Source organism: Cryptomeria japonica, chromosome 1 (assembly GCF_030272615.1).
Source record: "Cryptomeria japonica chromosome 1, Sugi_1.0, whole genome shotgun sequence".
Classification (NCBI taxonomy): domain Eukaryota; kingdom Viridiplantae; phylum Streptophyta; class Pinopsida; order Cupressales; family Cupressaceae; genus Cryptomeria; species Cryptomeria japonica.
The window spans coordinates 298019725-298043219 of NC_081405.1; the positions used below are offsets into that span (position 1 = coordinate 298019725).

The following is a 23495-nucleotide window of genomic DNA, read 5'->3' on the forward strand; positions in this document are numbered from 1 at the left end:
TGCTCACCTTATTGAAGAGCTCTATGTTTGTAGGAGTGTCTTTACAGGTGTTTCAATGTCAATAGTGTTGGTATGAATAAGGTTTTGTACCTAGTAAGGTGTTATACATAGCTAGTTACTAGTAGGTCTTAGGTGTCATTCGAGAAGTCTTAGTTGTCTAGATAAGACACATCATATCTTATTTTTATGACTTTTGTTCGCTTTTAATTACCTAGGCATTTAATATTTGTGCCATGTTAGTTGTTCACACTACATCACACATTGCCTTTATAAGCAAGGCCATCTCATTGTAATATTTCCTCGTTAATCAATCAATTTTGCATAATGAAGCAAGCTATTCTTTCCATTTTCTCTCTTGTAGAAGTTGCTTTGTTCTTGCAGGGATTCTGGTGGTGTTGAAGAGTCACCAATCAACTCATACAAATAGGACTCTAGAGCACCTTCAACCTGCTGTTGAAAGTATTAGAATATCAAAAAAAAGGTATTGCTCCATTTTAATAGAGTTGTGTGAAATAAGGACTATGAAGGGTCAAAAGAAGTCACAACTAACAAGCATCCTATCAGCAAAAGTCAACACAACTTAAGTAAAAGGTAATGATATTTGTTAAATAAAAAAAATTTAAAGACCTCCATTTATATTTGAATAGCAAACATTATTTCATGTCATAATGCTATGCATATCTGTGAGTCATTGGTGAATTATTATAAACAAAAATAAGAGTCAATAGAATATAGTGATATAATTTGATACAATACTAGTGATTTGTCTTCAAATTGTCATAAAGGTTTTTAAGTGAAGATTTTAACTAGTCTATTGTTTTGAAAATTTTAAACATTGGACATTTTGTCAAACATTTGATAACATTACAAGGAAAAAATTAGCCAGCTCATTCCAAATAGTACTCACTATCTATATTTACAACTAAGTGCCGATTCGGGTACGTGTGCGGGCATGGGATCTAGAATTCGGTATGACGGTATGCCAATTTTTTTTCTTTGGGTATGGGTATGTGAATATATTATACATTATATAAGTTATAAGAATAGTGATACACATAATTGCCAATAAATAGAATATTTAAACACCTCGTTCATAATTTGGAAAAATGAAAAATACTCAATGTCAAATTATAGAGATAGATAAAATAGTAAACATATATTTGAATAATTATAGATAAATATTAAATAAATATAGATAAGTAGTAAATATAAATATAACATAATATATATAAATATTTTTAAATTTTTTATATATAATATTAAATATATCATACATTTACTCTATCATAGCATTCGCCGAATTTCTTGCTTGAAGTTTGAAATTCGGCGAACATTTAACGAAGGTATGAAATTTGTCAAAGTTCGAGTTTAAATTTGTACCAGAAAAGGCAAGCGGCTAGGGCAAAGTTTATATTTTTTGCAAAGGAGTTTGTTTAGGCATGACTGCGTGACAAGTCTCAAAGCGCAAGGCGAAAGACACGAAGGCGAAAAGATAAAGGGTGATACAAATAGTTGTGACGAATTTTTAAGCTTGGCAAAAAATAAATAAAGAGCTATACGAATAATGTCGACCTATGGGCTAGACAAAATGGGAAGACACGAACATGTTGCACTTCGATATGCTCAGGTCTCTCGGAAAATGGTGTCAAAGAAGTTGGAAGCCACATGTTGAATTTGCGGAACTTAATAAAACATGAACACAGTAATAGTTGCAATACACTAAATCATATATGTCGATTAAATTTTCTTATCAAATGGAAATACAAGATGAAAAGTTTCTAAAGCCCATAGGAGGTTTCGAGAGAGATCCAAGAGAAAAGTTTGAGATGGGCTACCAATTGGATGCTTGGCACGTTGTTTTGTTAACTTTATAGTGACATGACGTGTAATTAATTTTTTTCAATTGCTAAAATTAAAATTTGATTTGAAAACAGACATGATTTGTATTGAGGTCAATTAAAGCTATGTACATGCTATAATAAAATGAGTAAGTAAAATGTTATTTAATCATTTTATTTGAAAACACACATGATTTATATTGAGGTCAATTAAAGATAAGTACATGTATAATAAAATGAGTAAGTAAAATGTTATTTAATCATTTTATTTGTTGGTTCTAATGCACCATTGACAATAGATATTGTTTTTTCCTCCACCCTTGTAATTTGAAATACAATATAATTATTTAAAATATTTTATATGTTTTAAAACTATTTTTGTTGTGGATATATTATGTATATTTAAAAAAATAAAATAAAATTATATAAGCTGAATTTAATGTTGATTTTTTTAAAAATTTTTTTCTCGTCAAACTTCATCCAAATTTTATTGTTTGCTGAACACGAACTTGAATTCGAACCTTGTGACTTAGCTTTTAATGAAGGGTGCTGCACACCTTATCCTTATAGAAAAATTCGATGGATCGATGATTGAATGAATAGGATTAGAAATAAAATATAAACGAATAAAGGACTAAAGATTGATTGAAGAGTGCACAAGTACTAGATTTGCTTAAACAGCAAGGTGTTACTCTTACTTTTGTAGTCTTCCAATTGAGACTAATTATGTCGGCTGAGACAAAGCATGATTACCATAAAGGGCCCCCAATATTCCATTCTGTGTTGCTTTGCATTTTATTTAAATAATATGATATTATGCCTTTGTAAAGGAAAATAAATGTTGTGTGTTAATTTATACTATTTCTTTAACTATACCCGTAGGCAAACTCTTATTAGATTGGGACCTGTACTGAATGCACAAGATATTGTTGATGTGTTTTTTAGGACACCTCGAACATAGAATAAAATACCAAGTATTCTATCCTCACTTGAACAAAGAAACCTTATATGCTAAGCAATGTGACCAAATGAGACAACTCCAAGGTTTATAATGCAAACAATCGAATTCATGCTTGGGATAGATTCAGTGTGTTTGATGTGATCTTGCTAGTAATCACATGGGGACTTACGTTTATGAACATTGCTGGACCGTGGAATCTATACTAACTTGCTTGGAAAATAAAGACAAAACGAGATAAGGGTTAAGAGATACTAATCTATGCTAATGTAAAGTCCTAAGGACAATGATGATAAAGGATGATGCCTTGATAGATGGATTCCATAATCAAGCCTTGCTTCACCATGTAGTGAAGAGCACATTGTTATACTGAGGGGGGGGTGTGTGAATCAGTATAACAACAATCTTTTACCAATTTATACTTTTTCAACTTCAATCACAAGTATATAACTTATCTCATTAACATATTCATTGCACACCAACATTCATATGTGATCTAAATGATATGAACACAAGTAGAACACAAGATATATACGTGGAAACCCTTAAGCGAGAAAACCACGGTAAATCGATGTTTTTATATATTTCTTCTTTTACAACATTTCGTAGGCACCAACCCCTAACTCTGTTTGTGAGCACCAACCCACTGGAAGCACCAACTCCCAAATCTGATTTCGTGAGCACCAACCCACTGGAAGCACCAATTCCCACTTCTGAATTTTGTGAGCACCAACCCACTAGAAGCACCAATTCCCACTTCTGAATTTTGTGAGCACCAACTCCCACTTCAAAATCTGTGAGCACCAACCCACTTCACATATATCTGATTTTCCACCTTTACAATGTTGCTGTACCAACTGATGATGGATTACTGTGGATTTCTTACACAAGTCTGCTATATTGTCTTCTTCTGACCTTCTATGATCTCTTCCTAAATTTGAGATATTTTCTTCAGAAATCTGTTATACATTCTTCTTTAAAATCTGCTAAGTACTCTTCCACAAATCTGCTATAAAACTTTTTTATCCTTTTCATCAAATCTGCTATAAATTTGCAACAATACCATCTATAATGTTGATCACAATTTTATCTCAACGAGATCACAGTCTTCCTCTTTAATATCTTCACATTAATTCCTTCTATAGATCTGCCACAATTTCTTACTTATGATCTGCAACATTCTGATCAAATCTTTACTCACCAAATATGTAGATGTACTTCTCTTGAAACTTACTACTATATCGTCATATAAACCTGGTACAATATCTTCATTTACAACCTTCCCATTATCTGGTACACAAATATGATTGTCTTCAAAATATGTATATACACAGCCACTCACATACTTTTCTCAGTCTGAAAAATAATTTCAGAATTATATTCTTCACACACACCACACACTTAGTCTTCACACTACTATACCTTAAAATATCACTGTAATATGTATGATCATAGTCTGCTCTTCTACTTCAGACCTTCTGGGATATAACAGCTAACTTATATATATATATATATATATATTTTAACACATTTCACAATACTGCTGCAAGTATATGATATTCTAATAAAAATCTCTTTATTCACACTACACGTACACCACTTTTACAGAAAGATCTTCTTTTATTATATACACGCACGCTCACTCCTTTCATAAAATTGTTCTCTATTTAATATCTTCTTTCCTGGAGAGAATGACTCTTTCGAAAGGAGTTGTTTTTTTGTAATAATAACAAATTATATTAGTTCAAAGTGAATCGCGCCCTTTAAGCTTCCATTGTTTCTCTTAGTTATAATAACTATTTGTTATATCATTCGGAACTTTCTTTTTAATGTTTTTATCTTGGACGTCAAACATGGGAATCTGAAATAAATATTGATTTTCAAAACTTCTAATCCCATCGTAGTTTCTCTTATGAAATCCACATAGTCAACTACTTTTAAAATCTCTCTCACGGCTAAAACACTTTGACTTTCATTATTATTGGAGAGTCGAATATGTGTGCTATCTTCTAACATAGTCACATCTTCTTTCATACTTCATTCTCAATAAAGTCGGCATATAATGAAGTCGACTTTCTCCTGCTATAAAGTCGGCATATAATGAAGTCGACTTTCTCCTGCTATCATAATCACTTCATGAATAATCATGATTCCACTAATATGTATTAATCATATTGTGTTATTTTCTTGATACATATCGTATTATAGTAATTTTGTTCACTGCAAATATAAACTTATTATTATTGTGTTTGTCAATGTCGTGGTTAGTTCATGTTCATTTCACAAGTAAATCGACTCTCTATTATCTAATCTTCATCGCACTATCTTTGCCTGACAGTACACATCCCTGTCTCCTTTTTCTTTTACTTATCGCTTCTTGCCCAATTCTTCGATTTCTTCTCCCGTAGTCCTTTCTGGTGTTCTTAATCTGATCACTGCATTATATAACATGAATTGCTGTCTTCAAATTGAATTAGAAGTCTTTTATTATAATCGATTCTTCCACATAATGATTGATAATTATGAATCGATCAGAACCGCCGCTAAGTGAATCGATAATTATTTATAATCTTTTGAGTCTGTCAAAGATAATGAGTGCTGCGCCTTATAATTCATATCAGCAATAAATCTCATAGACCCACGATAATCATTCACCATTGTCGGTTTGGTTTACTAATGATCTGCTACGTATTACAGTAATACTGTGGACCTTGTATTGACTCAACTTTGTTATTTGCAACGAAACCATAATCTGCCAGGAAATAAAATCAGAAGTATGATCTTCCATATGTTGTCTGTTCTCTTTTTTTGTTTAAATAATCTTTGCTCCCTTAATGTTCTTTGACCGCCTGATCATATGTTCTATATACTGAAGTCTGCAATTCTCTTAACAATCTCTATTCTTTGTCAGTTGCTTAATCGTTGAAGAATACTTTCTCCCTGTGATAACGAACCTCTATTCCCGGCTGGTGCACCAATGAAAGTGCTGCCTTAAGTAAACACGGTCTCTTAATGAGATTGTTGAAAATTTTGTCTGTACATGCTGCCTTAAGTAAACACGGTCTCTTAATGAGATTGTTGAAAATTTTGTCTTTACATGCTGCATATTATAATTGCATGTAATTCCTTTGTCTGTACATTCTTCCTTGTAAACAACTTGTAGCTTTTGTCTTATAACTCCTAATCGCTGAAATTCATCTCATAAGTGACTTCAACCACAAACAAGAGAATTGGGACGATGTGCCAGCACGTAATGTCTTTTTCAGTCACCACAACACTGATATTTATCTTTCTCCATCACTTGCTACACCGCTGTCTTCCAAGGTTTAGTAGATGATCCTGTGTGTCTTTATATAGTTAAGACTCCCATTGCTGATCATTTCTCTTTAATTAAATCACTGTACTCTTATGATGCCTTCTCTCGTTATTCTCTCATTAACTGCCTTCTGCATATTATCAATATGACTCTTAACATGGTAAGTAGATATCAATGACGAACACATGTCATTAATGATAATATTGTCTTTGTACCTTTGACGATAGCATTTCCATTTGGATTGTGTATTAAGCTCTTTTATGTAAATCACAACTATCCAATTCCTTAACTAATCATCTTTGACATCAATGACAACATTTCCATCATGTAGAAACAACTACACAAAACCTGATGCGATCTCCAAAGGATAACAAAGGGTTTTCATATTATGAACATTCATTCAAACACCCAATACTGGTGCAGTCCAAGTGAATATCCACAATCGAACTAGTGCTTAATGAGGTTTAGACTAATCAAACATTGCAACTTACAGTCAACAAATTACAAATGGTATGCATTGGGATTCCATCAATTACCATTGCATTTGTCCATTATAATCAATGAACTTTATCTAAATTTGAGAAGTAACAAGAAACCATGCAACATGTGGAAACGACACATAGAAATCCACCATGCTTCATTGAAAATCATGTATTAACTCCAACAAGTTATAGCAACAACTTTGAGTTTCCTCCTCCCACTCTATTGCTAATTGCTATCTAACAACTATTTACCTTTACAAATGAGAGAACTAAGCCATATACAGAGCTCAGATTGATTCAAGATCAACGACCGAATTTACAAAATGAAACCTTTTTAGGGTTAGTTACAACTAACTGCCTTCAACCAATGAAATAATTACAATAAATTGGACACATGTCCTTTGAATGTGCACCAATTAGGAATGAGGTTAGGTATGTGGAACAATCTCCAAAGTAATGTCGTGTCACTTGCTCCTTCATGAGATGAGTTAGGTTCAATGTACTTGGACAAGTTGTCTTGGAATCTCCTGATTGGCTTGATGATGAATGGGATGCCACCTCAGCCTGATCCTTGTAGATCATCATGAAGTGTTTGTGGTTGAGCAATATCTCTTGATACTCAACATTATCCAATTGCCTGATATGATGAAGTTGGGGCATATTACCAAATTGCATCATCTAGATGATCAAGTCGACTTTCTAACTTTGCTTAATTCTGCTGAAACTATTTGCTTGATTGCACTTGCACAATTCTTCTCCATAATTGCCGACATAGATTTTTGAAGCCACTTATTTTGTCCTTCCAAAATCTGAATTCACTCTTCAATTAGGGCCAACATGCATACCTCAACTAGAGTGGGTTTAAGGGGGGCTCATATGCATAAGGGAGAGCGCATTATTGGGGTCCCTTGGCACAATTTCTTGAGTGCTGATCACATGCCTCGCTGAGTCGGTTCTGTCTGATATTCAAATTGATTTGTTTTTTCCTCTTTTTATGACCAGGTTGGCTAGGGCACTCCAATTGAATTTTTCACTCTTTGAAAGGTATAAATGTAGGGCTGCATCATTACTTAGTCATTCAATTCATACCTCAAACTTTATTCTGCTCTGCCATCGTATTCTAGGTCTGATTTGTATGTTGCAGGTCTGATTTTATCTCCTTTTAGGGTGTGATTTTCAAGTTTGAAGGTTTGAGTCTAGTGCCTTGAGATCTAAAATAACCTCCTTAAGATCGGATTTTGTTGGCTCACCACTCCCCATGGGCGGATTGTAAGTGTAGGCCTGCATAAACTTCCTTGGCTGGGTGGAATTCATGTGTATGCCTGCACAAAGTTGGAGCTGAGCGGCCTTGAGGGATCTGTTTGTACAAGTAAGGTCTGATTTTCAAATGTTTAGGTCTGATTCTCTGCTTTCAGATCTGAACAATACCTCCCCTTGGGCACATATGAGGCTTAACCCTGCACAGCAGGTTTGAGAGGCCTGCTTGCACTACCTAACGAGCGCATCTTAAGGGTTGGCTTGCATACATCCTAGAGCTTGAGTGCATAGGATGGGTGGTATTGCATTGGCGGGATGCAAGGGTTGTGTTGCACAAAACATGCCTTGAAAGAGCAAAAATAAACTTAGACAATTTTGAAAGTTGCTCTTACTTGGGCGCATATAGACATCTTGCTTGAATAGCTTGGTGAGGAGCACAAATGATCTGTTAATTTGCACAAAAATATTGGGCAGAGCTGGGGGATAGGCTTACATAACATCACCCTAAGTAGAGTTTCTACCCTTCACTACACCAAGATGGGCGGGATTTTGGGGGTAATTTGCACAAGTCCAAGTACATGGGCGTTTTGAGGTGATGCCTTGCATCAAGCTTGGGCCAATTTCAAAGGCTCTTCTGCATAACCTATCTTTATGAGAGCATAAGAAGGATAATCTTGCAATGAGCACATTCCTCATATCGCTTTGTATTGAAAGTTGAACGCATATGAGAGAATGTGAGCGACTTTAATAAATTGCCAACCCTAAGTGTGTGAGAGTGTATCCAAGAAGGGTATCTGCACTAGCATGAAGTAACGCACATTTTGGGGTCTTGTGCGCACATAATGATCTCTACCTTACCCCTCCCAATCACCGGGCGCTCTTGAAAGATTGGTGTGCATAATTGTCTTGAGCGAATCATAAAGGGTGTTGTGCACAATTTTGTACAAGTCAAGAAGGATTAGTTCATGCATGCCACAAGAGGGCCTTTTAGGACTTAGGCAATCTTAAGTTACACGTCCTTGCTAGCCTTGAGTGCATATCAGACCCAGCCTTGCGCAAAAGTGTTAGGAATTGCATGCAGAAAATATCAATTATATGCAGATAAATATTAAACATAGGAATGAAAAACACAGAAATAATAACAGAGGAGAGACAATTTTAACATGGTTCACCCAAACTCGGGCTACGTCCACCAAACAAAGACTCCAATATTATTATCTAGTAAATGGAACAGATAACAACCAGCAATCCCTTGCTACCCAATACCGCTACAAAATTCTCTACAGAAAACCCTAACCCTTAGTCTTTTTATCGAGACTTATGTTGGTTACAAAATTAGGGTTACAACATGTCAGCGAATAGAAAAATAACACCCGACGCCTTTATAAAATAATTAGTCTTTTTGGCCTCACGAGGTGCTGCCCCTCAACCCTGCCCTGTATCGTGACAGGGAATGCGCTAGGGGCGCTGCCCCTTGACCCCATCTTGGAGGCGCTGCCCCCAAACCGCCATAAAAAATATGGGGGGAAACCACGCTGATAGTAGTAGGGAAAATTTAGCCTCCAATTCTGATTAGGCTCCATATAACAACAAAAAGTTGGTGGTGTCATGTCCCCAATTTCAAAGGTGACAATTAATTAAATTGATTTTTATTAAGTTGTCAAAAATAAGTAAAATGTCTAATGATGACTTAATATTTATTAAACAATAAAACAATATCATAATGTCACTTTATTAAATAAAGTTCTCCAAAATATGATTAATATTTTAGTTGGCCAAATTGGCCTAATGATCTAGAAGCTTCTTGGAGTTCTTTATAAGGAGGATGGATAAAGGAAGGAGGGCATGCTTGGAGATTTGATAAACGATTTATAATTTCTAGGGACGGAAACCTTCAAGAGTTGGTAGAAGGGTTGGATGAAAACTTGACTCTTCCTGGGAGTGACTCGTGACGGATTTCACAACTGAATCAAATTTGTGAAGTCTTCATTTGAAGACAAATTTGCAGTAAAGAGAATATTGGCAGCTTGGAGGTAATCTGTATCGTCCAATAGAAATATGTGTATCTGACATATCTTTGGTGTGAGCGTTATTGGAGGAAAATAATTTTTGTCCGCGGATTAATTAAGGGAGTCAATATTATAAAGGATCGAATATTTATATGACTGTCTTTGAATCAAGAGTAACAAGGTTACATCTCCGTTATTGAATAGTGGTAAATTTATTATTATTTGGCTGTAGAAATAAGGGATAACTATCAGGCTTATTATTTCCAATGTTTTGCGATAGAAGGTTGGTATTTTGATGTTTGCCTTTGTGGATAAATAAACCAAGGTGGCAGAAATTATTTATATTGTGGAGATCAAATATAGTCGTGAATATTATGGTCCGACTATCATTTTTCTGAGAATCGCATACAAAACAGTATTAAAGTTTCTATAGGTTTGACTTTAATATATAAGTGCGAATTACTGGAATGGAAGTACTTGCTTGAAGAGAAGACAAGCTGCGATGGGCACAAAGGCTATTGTCATTATTCCTGGTGCGAGCGGTTTGGCAAGGCATGGGTTCAGGTGTCTACAATAAGCATTCATTGATCATACAGACAGGAAGATGCAGACAGAAGCATCAATAGATAATCAAAGTGCTTCAGGAAGCTATGTGTGCTGGGGCCATCAAGTGTATAAGGTGCGAGAGCTGCAACAACATTCTTGCTTGCACCTTCCAATCCAAGCAATATCAGGCATAGATATAAGAACGTTTCCCTTGAGGATTGGAGACAATTCATCTAAGTTTGGGATCAGCGGGCCTGTATTTGAAAGGTGCAAACAGACATTCAGTATAAGCCTGGCAGACTGATCTGTAAGTTGTATAAACTATATTAAGTTGAAGGGGTGACCCTTTGGAACTTGCAAGTAATAATACAGTTGAATATTTAAGTTGTTATATTTGATTCCCTGTTCTTTAATACATTGTCTCATATTCATTGCCGGTAAATATATGGTCAAGAAATTTTGTTGCTTCATAAGCTGGTACATTTCAGTGGTATCAGAGTCAAAATTCTGCCAGCCTGTGGGATGTTTAGGATGATTACAGAAATGGAAGAGAGGGAAAATGAAATTGCAGCCTCTTAAATTGCTGGTTGGTATAACGGATTTTAAAAGGTTAAGAGTCAACTAACACTTCAAGAGTCCTAAGCCTGATAGAAAATATCATACCCGTGAATGAGGAGATAATCAGAGTCTTTGATGCATACTCAAGTGAACCTGAGGATGTCAAGGCCACCAAACCTTTTGACAAGTACTACATAAGTAAAAGGAAAGAAGAAATGGATGTTGGATCAGAATCTCAACCAGAATCAAAAGAGGTTAAAAGGTTTGAGGAGTTTCCTAAAGACACAAGTTTTAAGTATAAGGAATCAAAATATTGTCCTCAAGATGGATTGGATGAAGAGACTAAAATGAATGAGAAGAATGAAGAGCCGTAAGAAATATTTAAGGAAGAAGAAAACTTAGAAGTGACTATTGAAGAAAAATAGAAAAGAAAGAGCAATCAATTGCTTGTGATCTACAAATTACAAATGATCATGGGAGAGACAAAAATCAGCCATATGAGGATATATTGCACCTACAAGTGGAGAATACATAAGTTTTCATGGCGACTACAAGGTTGAAGAAAATGCATTGCCAGAATTGACCAAACCAGCATCGACGGATCAGCTATGTAGAGGTATAAATCCTACTAATGTTCCATTGTGTGAACCAACTCCACATCTTATTGGTAAAGAATCAAATTGTGACTTGAATAGTGATGATGCTCATACATATGAAAGCAATACAAAAATCTGGTCATGTGGTGAGATTTATTTTCCTTGCTTCATACCCCTGATTACATTGGAGAAATACATGTCAAGATCATATGAGGTATGTTGTCTTAGAGAGCTGATTGTGGAGACTAGGAGATTGCCCAACAAGAAGGTCCTTCAGTTTGATAATGTTTGGTTTGTCATGGATACTTTACCATGGAGTTGGTTGAAGGCAAAAAACAACATAGCTCTGAGGAGATGCAGGTATGTATTAGTTTAATGACAGCTAAGGCAGCTAGAAGAACATGTGACTTTCAGCTGAACACACCTCACAGACCAACACTTAGGAGGAAGCAACTCACCGTGGAAGAAGATGCAATAAAGAACAACGAAGACACTTTTAAGGGACAGGAACATGAATCTGATTTTCTGAGTTTGACCAGCAGTCCTTGCATGGAGGACACACAAGAGTGGGTTGATAATTGCGAGGTAAAAGATAGAAACTCAGGTTGCTCACAGTTTGATTTCGTATCAGTAGTTGAAGAAGAGCATGGGGTAAACGATTCTATTCACATTTATGTTGATGATCATTTGATTGAGCATGATGATAGCCTTCTTTCAAAACATGAGTTTTTGGGAAGAGATGTTGTGAAGGTAGTTGTATTTGAATGGTACGATGATGAAGACAAATCACACAATTTGTTTGAAGATGTTAGAGCTCGAGAGTCACATCACTTGGAAGGTCAATTGAGGTTAAATGAAGACATGATTATTGCATCTCTAAGTCACATTGATGGTAATCATAAAATAAGGGCAGATTATTTGTGGAAAGCTCAACGGGGACATAAAGGCCTTGATGAAGATACATGTAATTTTCAGTTGCACGCTTCTTTTGTATCAGCCTTTGTTGGGGAGCAACCTCCCAAAGAAGGAATCGCAATGAAGGCTCAAACTATGATCAAAGGAGGAAAGATTGTTTATACTCCTTGTGGGCCATTAAGGGATGATAGTCGTGCGATTGGGGAAGAAATTATCCTTGATTCAGAATGGAAGAGATGTCCTTGTGTCATGACATCTCACCGTGAAAAGGGTGATTTCTCGGTTGGGAATGATGCTGCCCTAAACTCAGAAAACTCTGATTTTCTGATTGTTAACAGCAGTTCTCCAGTTGGGAGAGTTGTCAACCTTGTGGGGTATGGTTTTTGGTGCAGTATACACTTTTGAACAACAAAAATCAATGGCACACTTATGAACATGACAGCTAAGAGTATGGAGGTTCGATCAAGCTTGAGGCAGTTAGAGACATCCCTTGAACCAGCACTTGTTGATGACCATCCACTCATAAAAGGAGAGGTGATCAAGATCTTTGATGGCAAGGCTGATTTACTGATTTCAAACAGCGGCTCCTTACCTTTACAAAATCATGAGTTGGCAGCCTGTATAAATGAAGATGTTATTGTCATGGAGATTTCCAATGTTGGCACTCGAGATTCGAGAGTCAAACATGAGGCATTTGTTATGGATCTACGCCACAAGAGATCTGAGTCTGCACATTTCAGCATGAGATTTAAAGAAGACACAAAGTATGTGTGAAGGAGGGCTACAAAGAGCAAAGGATGTAAAGTGGCTGCCTGCCCAAACAAAGAAAACATGGAGATGGAGCATACAAACGATGAGCCCCTTGGGATGAGGAAGCAAGAAGAACATGTAGTTGTGTGTGAACAAGCAAAGAGGTATGATCCAGGAAATTTTATTGGGATCTCTACTTTGCATCATGAGATTCATAAGTTTCATCTTTTAGAGAATTCGTTGAAGCTCATATCATAACGGAAGATGGGATAGTTGAGCACACATTTGGAGGATCAGCCACTAGTGTTGGACCTACACATGTAGAGTAAGTGAATTGGACTTGGTTAAGCCTTTGGTCACTCGTGGTGAGCTTGAGGAGTTATTTCTTTTGGTAGCACACATAATGGAGCATTTATCTTTTGGATCAGCCTATGTAGTAGTGTACATGGATGGTGGTATTGCTAATTCAGGTTTGCTTAAGCATCTGGATTCTCTTGAGAAGACCATTGATAGAATTTTGGAGTATGAAGCTGCTCAATTTTCAAAGTATGAGGAATGCACAATCAATGTTCTTCATATTAAGTGGCTTTTACTTTGGGTGGATAAGTCTCAGCTGAGATTTGGTACGAGGTATAGTGAAGTACACATACAAAGAAGCACTTCAATTCTAATTCTTTGGGTTGTAGACCACACATTTGGTGTTAGGCAGCTGTTATTTATTGTTAACCACAAAGATGTCAAGTTGTCTTTTGGGGACAATAGCTAATTGGAGGAGTTGGAGAGGATTGCATCATCTTTCTCTTTTTGGAGGTTGGCTTATTGAACATCCATCATCCCTTGTCATGGGAGATACTCATTGTTTCACTTGGAGTGAGGTGCTCAGTCAGAATGCTGTCTTGGTTTATAACAGCAACATATGGTGTATTGACATAACTGAATTTGCATTTAGGATGATCATTGATCACATCCTTGGGAACTCATATAGATGTCAGTGGTCACTGAGCATCAATGACATGATAAGAGGCATCTATCCCTTCACTTTTTGTTGGTGTGAGAATGTGATGTTTTGGGATCTAGTGAGCAGCTTGATAATGGGAATGCTTCAGGATAACAAAGTTGCAAATTTCGGCATGGCTGTGTGCATTAGAGTGGAGCTGTGGAATGGTATGTTGTTTTTATGTGTTTAGTTTGTGATCCAGGTGGCTCAGAGAAAAAAAAAGATTTGTTTAAAAGTAGGTTGGGTGATTCAAACCCCCAACCATTTCGTTTGCTAAACTCTCTCCTCATCACTGTGCTGCGTGATGTGCTCTAGACTATATATGGCACATATACTATTTAAAAAATATAAATCGTGATATTGGGGGTCGAGAGGTTTTGAACCCCCGACCTCCACATTCCGCACTTTCCTCTCTACCATTGCGGCATCGACGGTTGCGGGGATGTAAATGGTGGTGGATTTTATTCCATATCGATGACAGTTGACCAAAGATAAAGGGTCTCAATCTCCCTATATAAAGGAAAATCTAAATAAAATAAAATGATATCAAAACAAAATAACTAAATTCACCATCTGGATATCACAAAGCTAAAACCCAAAATATTTAGAATTAAAGGCTCAATTTATAAGAGCCATTAAGTTAAAGTGTCGGGTATTTTTAGGAAGATTATAAGGTTGGTTATTTTAAAACAAGATTATATGACTTAATTAAAGGTGATTTGCAAATATTAAGTATTATAATTGGAAGATATGGGAGATATTGTAAATCATATGGTTTTACACCATATTTGGTAAATTATGTGTATAAAAAGGGGGCAAAATGGGAAGTTAGGTAGGTGGTAAATGGTGAGAGAATTCTTTTGGAGAACATATGAGACTTTGATGAAATGATTTTTCTTCTCTGTGGTAAAGCCTATTAGACAGTCTTTCTCTCTCTTTGTAAATCAACCTTGTAGGCCTTTTGTGAGCCTTTTGGAGGGTGATTAGAGTTGAATTTTCTTATTACCACTTTGTGGAAAAGCTAAAGAGGGTTGTATTACAAGTTTCAGAGCTCTTTTCAAACATTGTACTACATTTCGAACATTTTCAATGGATCGGTCACTCATTGGAGATGGACCTGGAGACGTAGTCCTGATAGGACTAACTCCATTATCAATCTGTTTACTTCTCTTTTTTCTATCTTCTCTCTTTTGTCTATCATCTTTGTTGATTTAATTCCTTTGATGTCTTTTTAAGAACTTTAAATTAAGTTAAGACATTAAATTCCCATTTACATTTATGAATATTCACTTAAGCAATTAATGTCTAGATCCAATTTCAGATCAGTTTGGGATCCAGGTGGAGCAGCAGAGAATGGCTTGAGGAAAAGCAATGTTTGAGCCAGGAGGACTGTCATGTACCCAATTTGAAAGGTGACAATTAATTAAATTGATCTTTATTAAGTTGTCAAAAATAAGTAAAATATCTAATGATGACTTAATATTTATTAATTTAATTAAAAAACAATAAAACAATATCATAATGTCATTTTATGAAATAAAGTTCTCCAAAATATGATTAATATTTTAGTTGGTCAAGTTGGCTTAATGATCTAGAAGGTTCTTGGAGTTCTTTATAAGGAGGATGGATGAAGGAGGGTATGCTTGGAGATTTGATAAACGATTTATAATTTTTTGGGACGGAAACCTTCAGGATTTGGCAGAAGGGTTGGACGAAATCCTGACTCTTCCTAGGAGTGACTACGACGGAGTTCACAACTGAATCAAATTTGTGAAGTCTTCATTTGAAGATAAATTTGCAGTAATGAGAATATTGCCAGCTTGGAGGTAATTTGTATCTTCCAATAGAAATATGTGTATTTGACATATCTTTGGTGTGAGCGTTATTGGAGGAAAATAATTAGTCTGTGGATTAATTAAGGGAGTCAATATTATAAAGGATCGAATATTTATATGACTGTCTTTCAATCAAGAGTATATGACTTTCTTTGAATCAAGAGTAACAAGGTTACATCTTAGTTACTCAATAGTGGCAAATTTTTTATTTTTAAGCCGTAGAAATAAGGGATAACTATTGTGCTTATTATTTCCAATGTTTTGCGATAGAAGGTTGGTATTTTGATGTTTGCCATTGTGGATAAATAAACCAAGTGTTGCAGAAATTATTTATGATGTGGGGATCAAATACAGTCGTGAATATTTTGGGCCGACTATCATTTTGCTGAGAATTTCATACCAAACAGTATTAAAGTTTTTATAGGTTCGACTTTAATATATAAGTGCGAATTACTGGAATGGAAGCACTTGGGTGAAGAGAAGACAAACTGCGACATGATTTCTGCTTGAGGTATGTGTGGGACATGCCAAGGATGAACCCACCTCCCAGGGATGAACCCTGGGTGTACCCAGGGTAAACCCCCCCAAAACAAAAAATAGTTTTTTAGGACCAATTAATTACAGTTAAGCTCTGTAAATTTTCTTCTCATAAACATCCATGGTAGGTTTTTGTCTAGGTACAGACTTGTTTTGAACATGTGAATTCTGAGCAATATCTATGACAAGTTTTTCCACCATAAACTCTGAATCGGTATCCGAGATTCCTATACATGCTGCTTCACTTGGTCTTTCACAGTTTGCAAATTAGACTCCAGATTCTGCTATTAATTGATTGATGATGGCACTTAATATGCATTGTCAGAGGACATTAAGATTTGACAATATACTTGCATGTAAGCTATAATTAGGCCGCAATGTGGAAGATACAGCAGCAAACAGAACAGATACTGCTCTACTTATGTTTCTTCTTTAGTTCTATAACTTCCTCCTGATAATATTTGTCATGGGCAGAACAAATATCTATCTGTAGTCGTTGAATCCTTTGTAATTAATTATTCGATATGGAGCAGTCTTCATTCATCAAATGCTCATATGTATCTGCTGATGGCTTATTGTAACTGCTGAAGGCTGCAACTTTGTAATATTCTTTCCTTTACTTTATATATTATATTTGTTCATATTTCATATATTTCTATTAATATAATTTGTGTTTCTTGTTTATATTTATGTATCTTATATATTTATGTAAATGGATATAAAATATGTTTCTTGTTTTATAATCTATTTATGTATTAATTACCTGAATGGAACCCTGAACCTGAAGTTGAATCTGCACCTGTACTGCCAACATAGCAATTTGCCCAATCAACAGAGGATCTGATGTTGCTGTTTGATGTAAAAATTAGCCCTTCATATAATTATCTTTCATCAATAAAAGTGAGTGAGACAGGATACTAATTTAGATTCAGGCAGCCATTATTTCCAGTCTATCTTTTATCTTTGTTAGTGACGTGTCTTCCTTGTTAGTCATTTCTTCTGAGACGTTGACCTTTATTGGTCATCTGTGGACATTAACACAAATCTTTCCTTCTGTAGGAAATTTGCTCTCTGTAGAGCCAGGATCGTCCCTTATGTAGCAAAATGGCTAGTGTACCTTAGATCAATCATGCTACGATGACAAATATTTGACACAATTTTTGAGTAGTTCTTCAGAAAAGTTTTTATATTCTTTCTATTGTCAATTCTCTTTCTTTGTATGAGATTGAAGTTGTACTTTTTATGTTGTCATATCCCTGATATGATTGGTAGTGATCTTTTCCTGGTGATCTCTTGCAATTTATTTGATGATAGCCTGTATTTTCATCCCACATCATTGACTATTAACATCTGTTCAGACTTGCACATCAAATGGTTTATTTCATACAAATGTAAATGGTTAAAAGAGGCAGTAACCATTAGAGGGTTATTTTAAGGGCTCAATAGTTTATTGTTTTATATACTATTTGTTGGTAAATGGAACGGCAGCTATAGGATCTTTCTTAGGAAATCCTTGGGGCAAAACGTGCAAGGGTGGTGACAGTCATTGAACATTGAATGGATGGTTGATACAGAAAATGATTTTACTCAAAGGGAAAAGAATTGAAAGAGGCAATGACCATTATAGGGCTATGCTTGTGACCATATATTCCCTTACTTTAAATTTGAGTTGTAGCACTATTCCGATATCTCTGATTTGCAATAACTACAGTGCTTTTAAATACAAATATAATGGCGTGTCAAGTATTATGTTGGAATAGGTTAGCATGTTGTAGAATGATTAAGTTAGTTCCTTATGTCATTGATAAGCAGGATTATTCTTGTCGTAAAACCGGAAACTAGACCAGTCCCTGGGTGTTGAATCATATAAAGAAGAATGCTATTCTTGTGTGCATCATTGTGTTAGTTGTAACTAGAGAATCAAAGCTGTTATTGAAGATTGGCTTGGTTATAGTACTCATATATGCATGAGGTTCGGATACATAGGGATATCCTGTCAAAATTTACTAATGGGAATTACCAATTTCATTTTTCCTGGTACTACCGACTTTTATGGTTTATAGAATTTAAATCATTTTAATTTTGATCTTGTTTAGTCACCTTATATAATGTGTTTTGATCGTAATGCTGATGTTTCTCTCTTCACTTTCTTCTATTTAAATGAAATCTGAAAATTAATTGTTTTATATTGTAAAGCTCCTGGCAGAAATCTGTTTAGAGTTTTTTGTAACAACATTTTGAATCACATGCCATGTTTCTTATTATATTATTTTTGTCTGTGTTTTTGACAACTGGCACCCACTTTGATCTCTATTTGCAGGCAGAAGCTCTGATGAATTTAGATTTGAAAAGAGCTGTAGTCTTACTTGTCCAGCAACGGAAGTTTATCCCACCATCTGATGTAGTTTCACAGTTGTTGAAGTTTGGCAATGATAAGACACACAGATTATACTTGCATGAATATTTGCATGCACTATTTGAGACAGATCCTAATGCAGGGGAAGACTTTCATGGCCTTCAGGTAATAGTTGTTTGTAAATTGAATAGTTTGCTTATGATGTTGATGCGAAAAATGAAATGGTTTGCATGCTAGTGTGGTGATGAGTGATTTCATAATTTTTGATATCAACAAGATGCTAGTGTACTGCATTGTTTTATATTTTAGCTTTAGTTTATGCATAACATACAACGTAAACCTTAATATTGTGAGATGCTTAGTAGGTAATTAGGCAGGAGGCATTCTACTGTGAGAGCCTAGGGGTGTCAAAGGCTGTAATGATGTTGTCTTGTGAGGTGGATTGGTGTTCAGTGGATGAAGGATTTGACACACCCGAAGAAGGGCATAGAAAAAGTGACTTCTGTATTATTTTCCCTTGAATTGAAAAGAATCTACCATTAGTTTCACAGGGCAAGATTTCTGTGTTTTGTAAAATTTATGCTAAAGTACGAACCAACGTTCAGGAGAGACGTGCAAGTACATCTTTTATTGATGCCATTGAGCTTAAATACAATTAATATCTCAGGTTTTGCAGTGCTTTTTGAGTAATCATTAAAAAAATTGAAAATAATTATCTAGTGGCCATCCTAGAAATGGTGAATGTTTATGCTTAAAAGGTAAATTTAATTTATTTTTACGTTCTTTTTTGCAATATTTTGTGTAATCAGGCTACAATGTTTAGAGAATACTTGGAGCTTTTTATCCAAATCACAAAAAGGGATTTGGAATTTATGATGCATTATATTGGCTACCATATGTTGGGTGTATTTCGTTTCAAAAGTAGGTTTGCACTTCTGGGATATCTATTTTAATATTAACTAAATAATATTTTACTGGGATCCATGTCAATTAATAATACATAGTGTGACGTTCCAATAGATGACTATTTCAGTGAGATTTGATCATGGGTTTCTTCATGCATCTGAGGTTGATACCTCTTAATGATGAACATATATCTGTGGTTAGGTATTTGAGCTACTTTGTAGATTGTTAAGCACATATATATATATTTTAAAATAAAGACTCTCTCTCTCTCTCTCTCTCTCTCTCTCTCTAATACAACAGAAACAAGGAACAGGGGGAGGCAAATGCCTCAGGTACAATAGAGTCTCATTGTGGGCATGCCACACACACACAACGGAAACAAGGATCAGCAGATGACGAAAGCCCTGATTACAATACAGTCTCATCATGGGGATGATCAAAGGTTGTCAAAAAACAGCTACTGACTAGGGGGCTGAAATGCCATCGTTAGCCTTTTTAGTTGGCATACCTGCTAGATTTCCTAGGAACTTGTCTAAAATCTATGGTGTCGCAGTCGAACAGATCAATCAAAATTTTGATTTTTGCATGAATAATCTGAAGTTGAACAAATAATTTGGATAGAAAATTTTGAGTCTCCACAAGCAGTGAGCTGTTAAAAAATTGCTTTGGATGCCATTCAAAGTCTATTTTCACAGGATTTACAGGCTGATACCACAGCAACATTGCTAGCATCCTTCCTGATGTTGATGTGAAAATCAAGGAGTTTGGAGTTCACATAAGTCAATATCACTCCTTTAGCAATAGCAGATCTGAGATTGGATCTAGAGGCAGTAGATCATTCCAGATTTTATTTTGAGAGAGATGTTGGTATCGCTAGAACTAGATGGTTTGTCATTGAAAACTCTGATTTCTATACAGCTAAATGTACGAAACATGAAAAAAGAGAACAGCATTCCATAGATACTAAACTATATGCAAGGGAAAGACTATAACTATATGCCGATTGTGAAGGTGTTAAAAACACATCCTTTATTTATCTGTCTCCTGACTTTTGTAATGGTCATCTTTGCAATGTCCCCAACTCAAGCCATGAGGCTTAACCATGCATTGGCTGCTGGGCACATCTTTTTATGCAAATTTAAGCGATTTTAAGTCGTGGGCACGCCTTTTTATGCAACTTAAGTGACTTAATATTTTCCCCCTTTTGAGTTTAGCGATTTAAGAGACATGGACTTTAAGTGATTTCTATTAAACATGTGCAAAAAAGGGCAAGGGGGTGTTGGAAATTAAGGAGCCTATTGGCTCATTTTTGAGGGTTTTATATGGGTCATTGGATTGGGCTTGCAATGGATCTATGGTTGAGATTAAGTCACTCTTTTGGGAGTCACTATATAACAATATAACAAATTAGGGTTCTCTAGGAGCTCATTATGTGATTAGATTTTTTTCTATTGCTGCTGCAGTCTCTTGGCTTGAGGCTTGAAACCCTTGAGTATCCTTGGTTTCAGAGAGACATACAGGCTCCCCGTAGTTGGAAGGGTGAAGGGCTTTGGTTTGTGATGCCCTAGCACATCATTTTGAGAGCTGCGTTTTCTTATTTGGTTTGGAGGCCATTTTGGAGGTGTGATTTAGAGTTATCAAACTTAGATTTGGATAACCTATAGCTAGATTCCTGCATATTCTGGAGCATATTGAACAAATCAAATGGCATTTATGTAGATGATATCATTGTTACAGGTAGTGAGGCATTTGATTGAACATATCAAAAGTAATTTGAGTGAAGCTTTTGACATGATAGACTTAGATCTCCTACATTACTACCTAGGTGTAGAAATTTGGCAAACATGTGGTGGTATTTTTATTTCTCAATCTAAATGTACCTGGGTTTTGTTTGATAAGTTTAAAATGACAGATTGCAAAATCTATAGAGAAAGGGTTGAAGGTTTCAGCCAAAACAGACTCAGAGGTAATAAATAAGTCAGCATTTAGGTAACTAGTGGGCAGTTTTATTTCTCTTACAGCCACTAGATCTGATTTGAGCTATGTTGTGAGTTCCATTTTCAGATTCATGGTTGCACCAAAGGCAAAACATTGGGTTGCAATGAAGTGAGTGCTGAGATATGTGAAAGACAACTTGACTTTGGTATTCTGTACGTTAGAAGCAAAGATCCTAGGCTGTTGGGCTCACAGATTCACATTGGGTGGGTTCTGTTGATGACAAAAACTCCACTTTTAAATATGTTTTCAATCTTGGCATGGGTGCAGTCACATGGACCAGTAAGAAGCAGCTAGTAGTATCTCTCTCTTTGACCAAAGTAGAGTATCGAGGAACAATTAAAGCAGCATGTGAGGTAATATGGCTTTGAAGGATGCTTTTAAACATGAAACTATCTCAAGCAAGGCTGAGTCTTCCACAAGTGATAAAACATGTGGAGTTTCATTGTCATTTCACTAGGAAACTTGTAGAAAATGGATTGGTGATGTTGTAGAATAGTCCAACTAAGGATCAAAATAGAAAAAAACTAAAAAAACCAACCTCCTTGCTTCCTGTACAATCTTCTTTGTAGCAAACGAGCTCTTGTACATGTGTAGGAATAGCAAACCAATCGCTTTGAAACCTTCACCAATCAATCTTTAAGTCTATTCATTTGATGGCAAGCAGAAATGAAAGTTCAACAAAAATGAGTGACTTTTGTGTTTTGCATTCACAGTGACATAAACTACCGTCTTTCAAATGCCTTGAAATGAGGTTTTTAGGGTAAGGATTGTTAGAATTCGTGAAATGCGAATCCCGCAAGCCCAATTATCTTCTGCAAGAATACCTATCACACAATAAGAGAAAATTGAACAACAAAGAGAATTGAAGACAATTAACAATAATTGAATGTATTGCTTTGAAATTGCTTATTGCTTAATTACAAAGAAGGATATGACATCTTTACAAAGAAATCTAACTCTAAAGATAGAAACCCTAAATGGTGGAGTCTACAAGATAGACTGAGAGTTAAAATAGAATGCATGAATCAATCATGTATGCACAAAAAACATAATAGACTAATTAATGCATGAAACTCTCGAAAATCTAAACATAGTTTGCTTTTCCTAGTTTGCATTATGCATGGAGATAAATATTAATTAATTATTCATAATTAATTAATTAACTAACTAATAAATGCCAATAATTAATTACTAAGGCATCGATTATTTAGTGAATTAATATAATTAAGTGAATAATTAATATATGAATTGTTTATTCCAACACCCCCCTTGAATGCACAATTGGGAGAGGCAAAGATATAGGAAAAAGCATGCAAAGATGAATGCATGATGGGTCCCGACATAAAGCCTGATGAGGTACCCATGAACAAACATGCATGTTTCTCAAAAACAAAGCAAAGGAGAAAACCCTGAATGAAGAACAAAACTCTTCTCCAAAAGAGAAACAAAAGACAAGCACGAAGAAACACTTAAGCATGAAGAAGCTGCAAATATTGTAGTAAAATGACTGCGATGATGCTGAAAATCTAACCTCCAGAAATAGGAATGCAAGAGTGTCGATATGGTGAGTATTCCATTTCACTAACAATGCATGGGTAAATGGTTGCTGCATCTCATAGTACATAGAAACAAGTACGTAAG

General features: G+C 35.5%; 1 protein-coding gene across 1 annotated transcript in view; it reads left to right on the top strand.

The window, feature by feature from the left end:
* The window catches only part of LOC131046425 (vacuolar protein sorting-associated protein 41 homolog), a 69908-nt gene that overhangs the window by 41157 nt on the left and 5256 nt on the right, over positions 1-23495 (top strand). The window contains exon 13 of the mRNA XM_057980159.2: positions 18915-19115. Within this exon, the coding sequence (XP_057836142.2) occupies positions 18915-19115 (201 nt within the window). The remainder of the gene's footprint in view (positions 1-18914; positions 19116-23495) is intronic.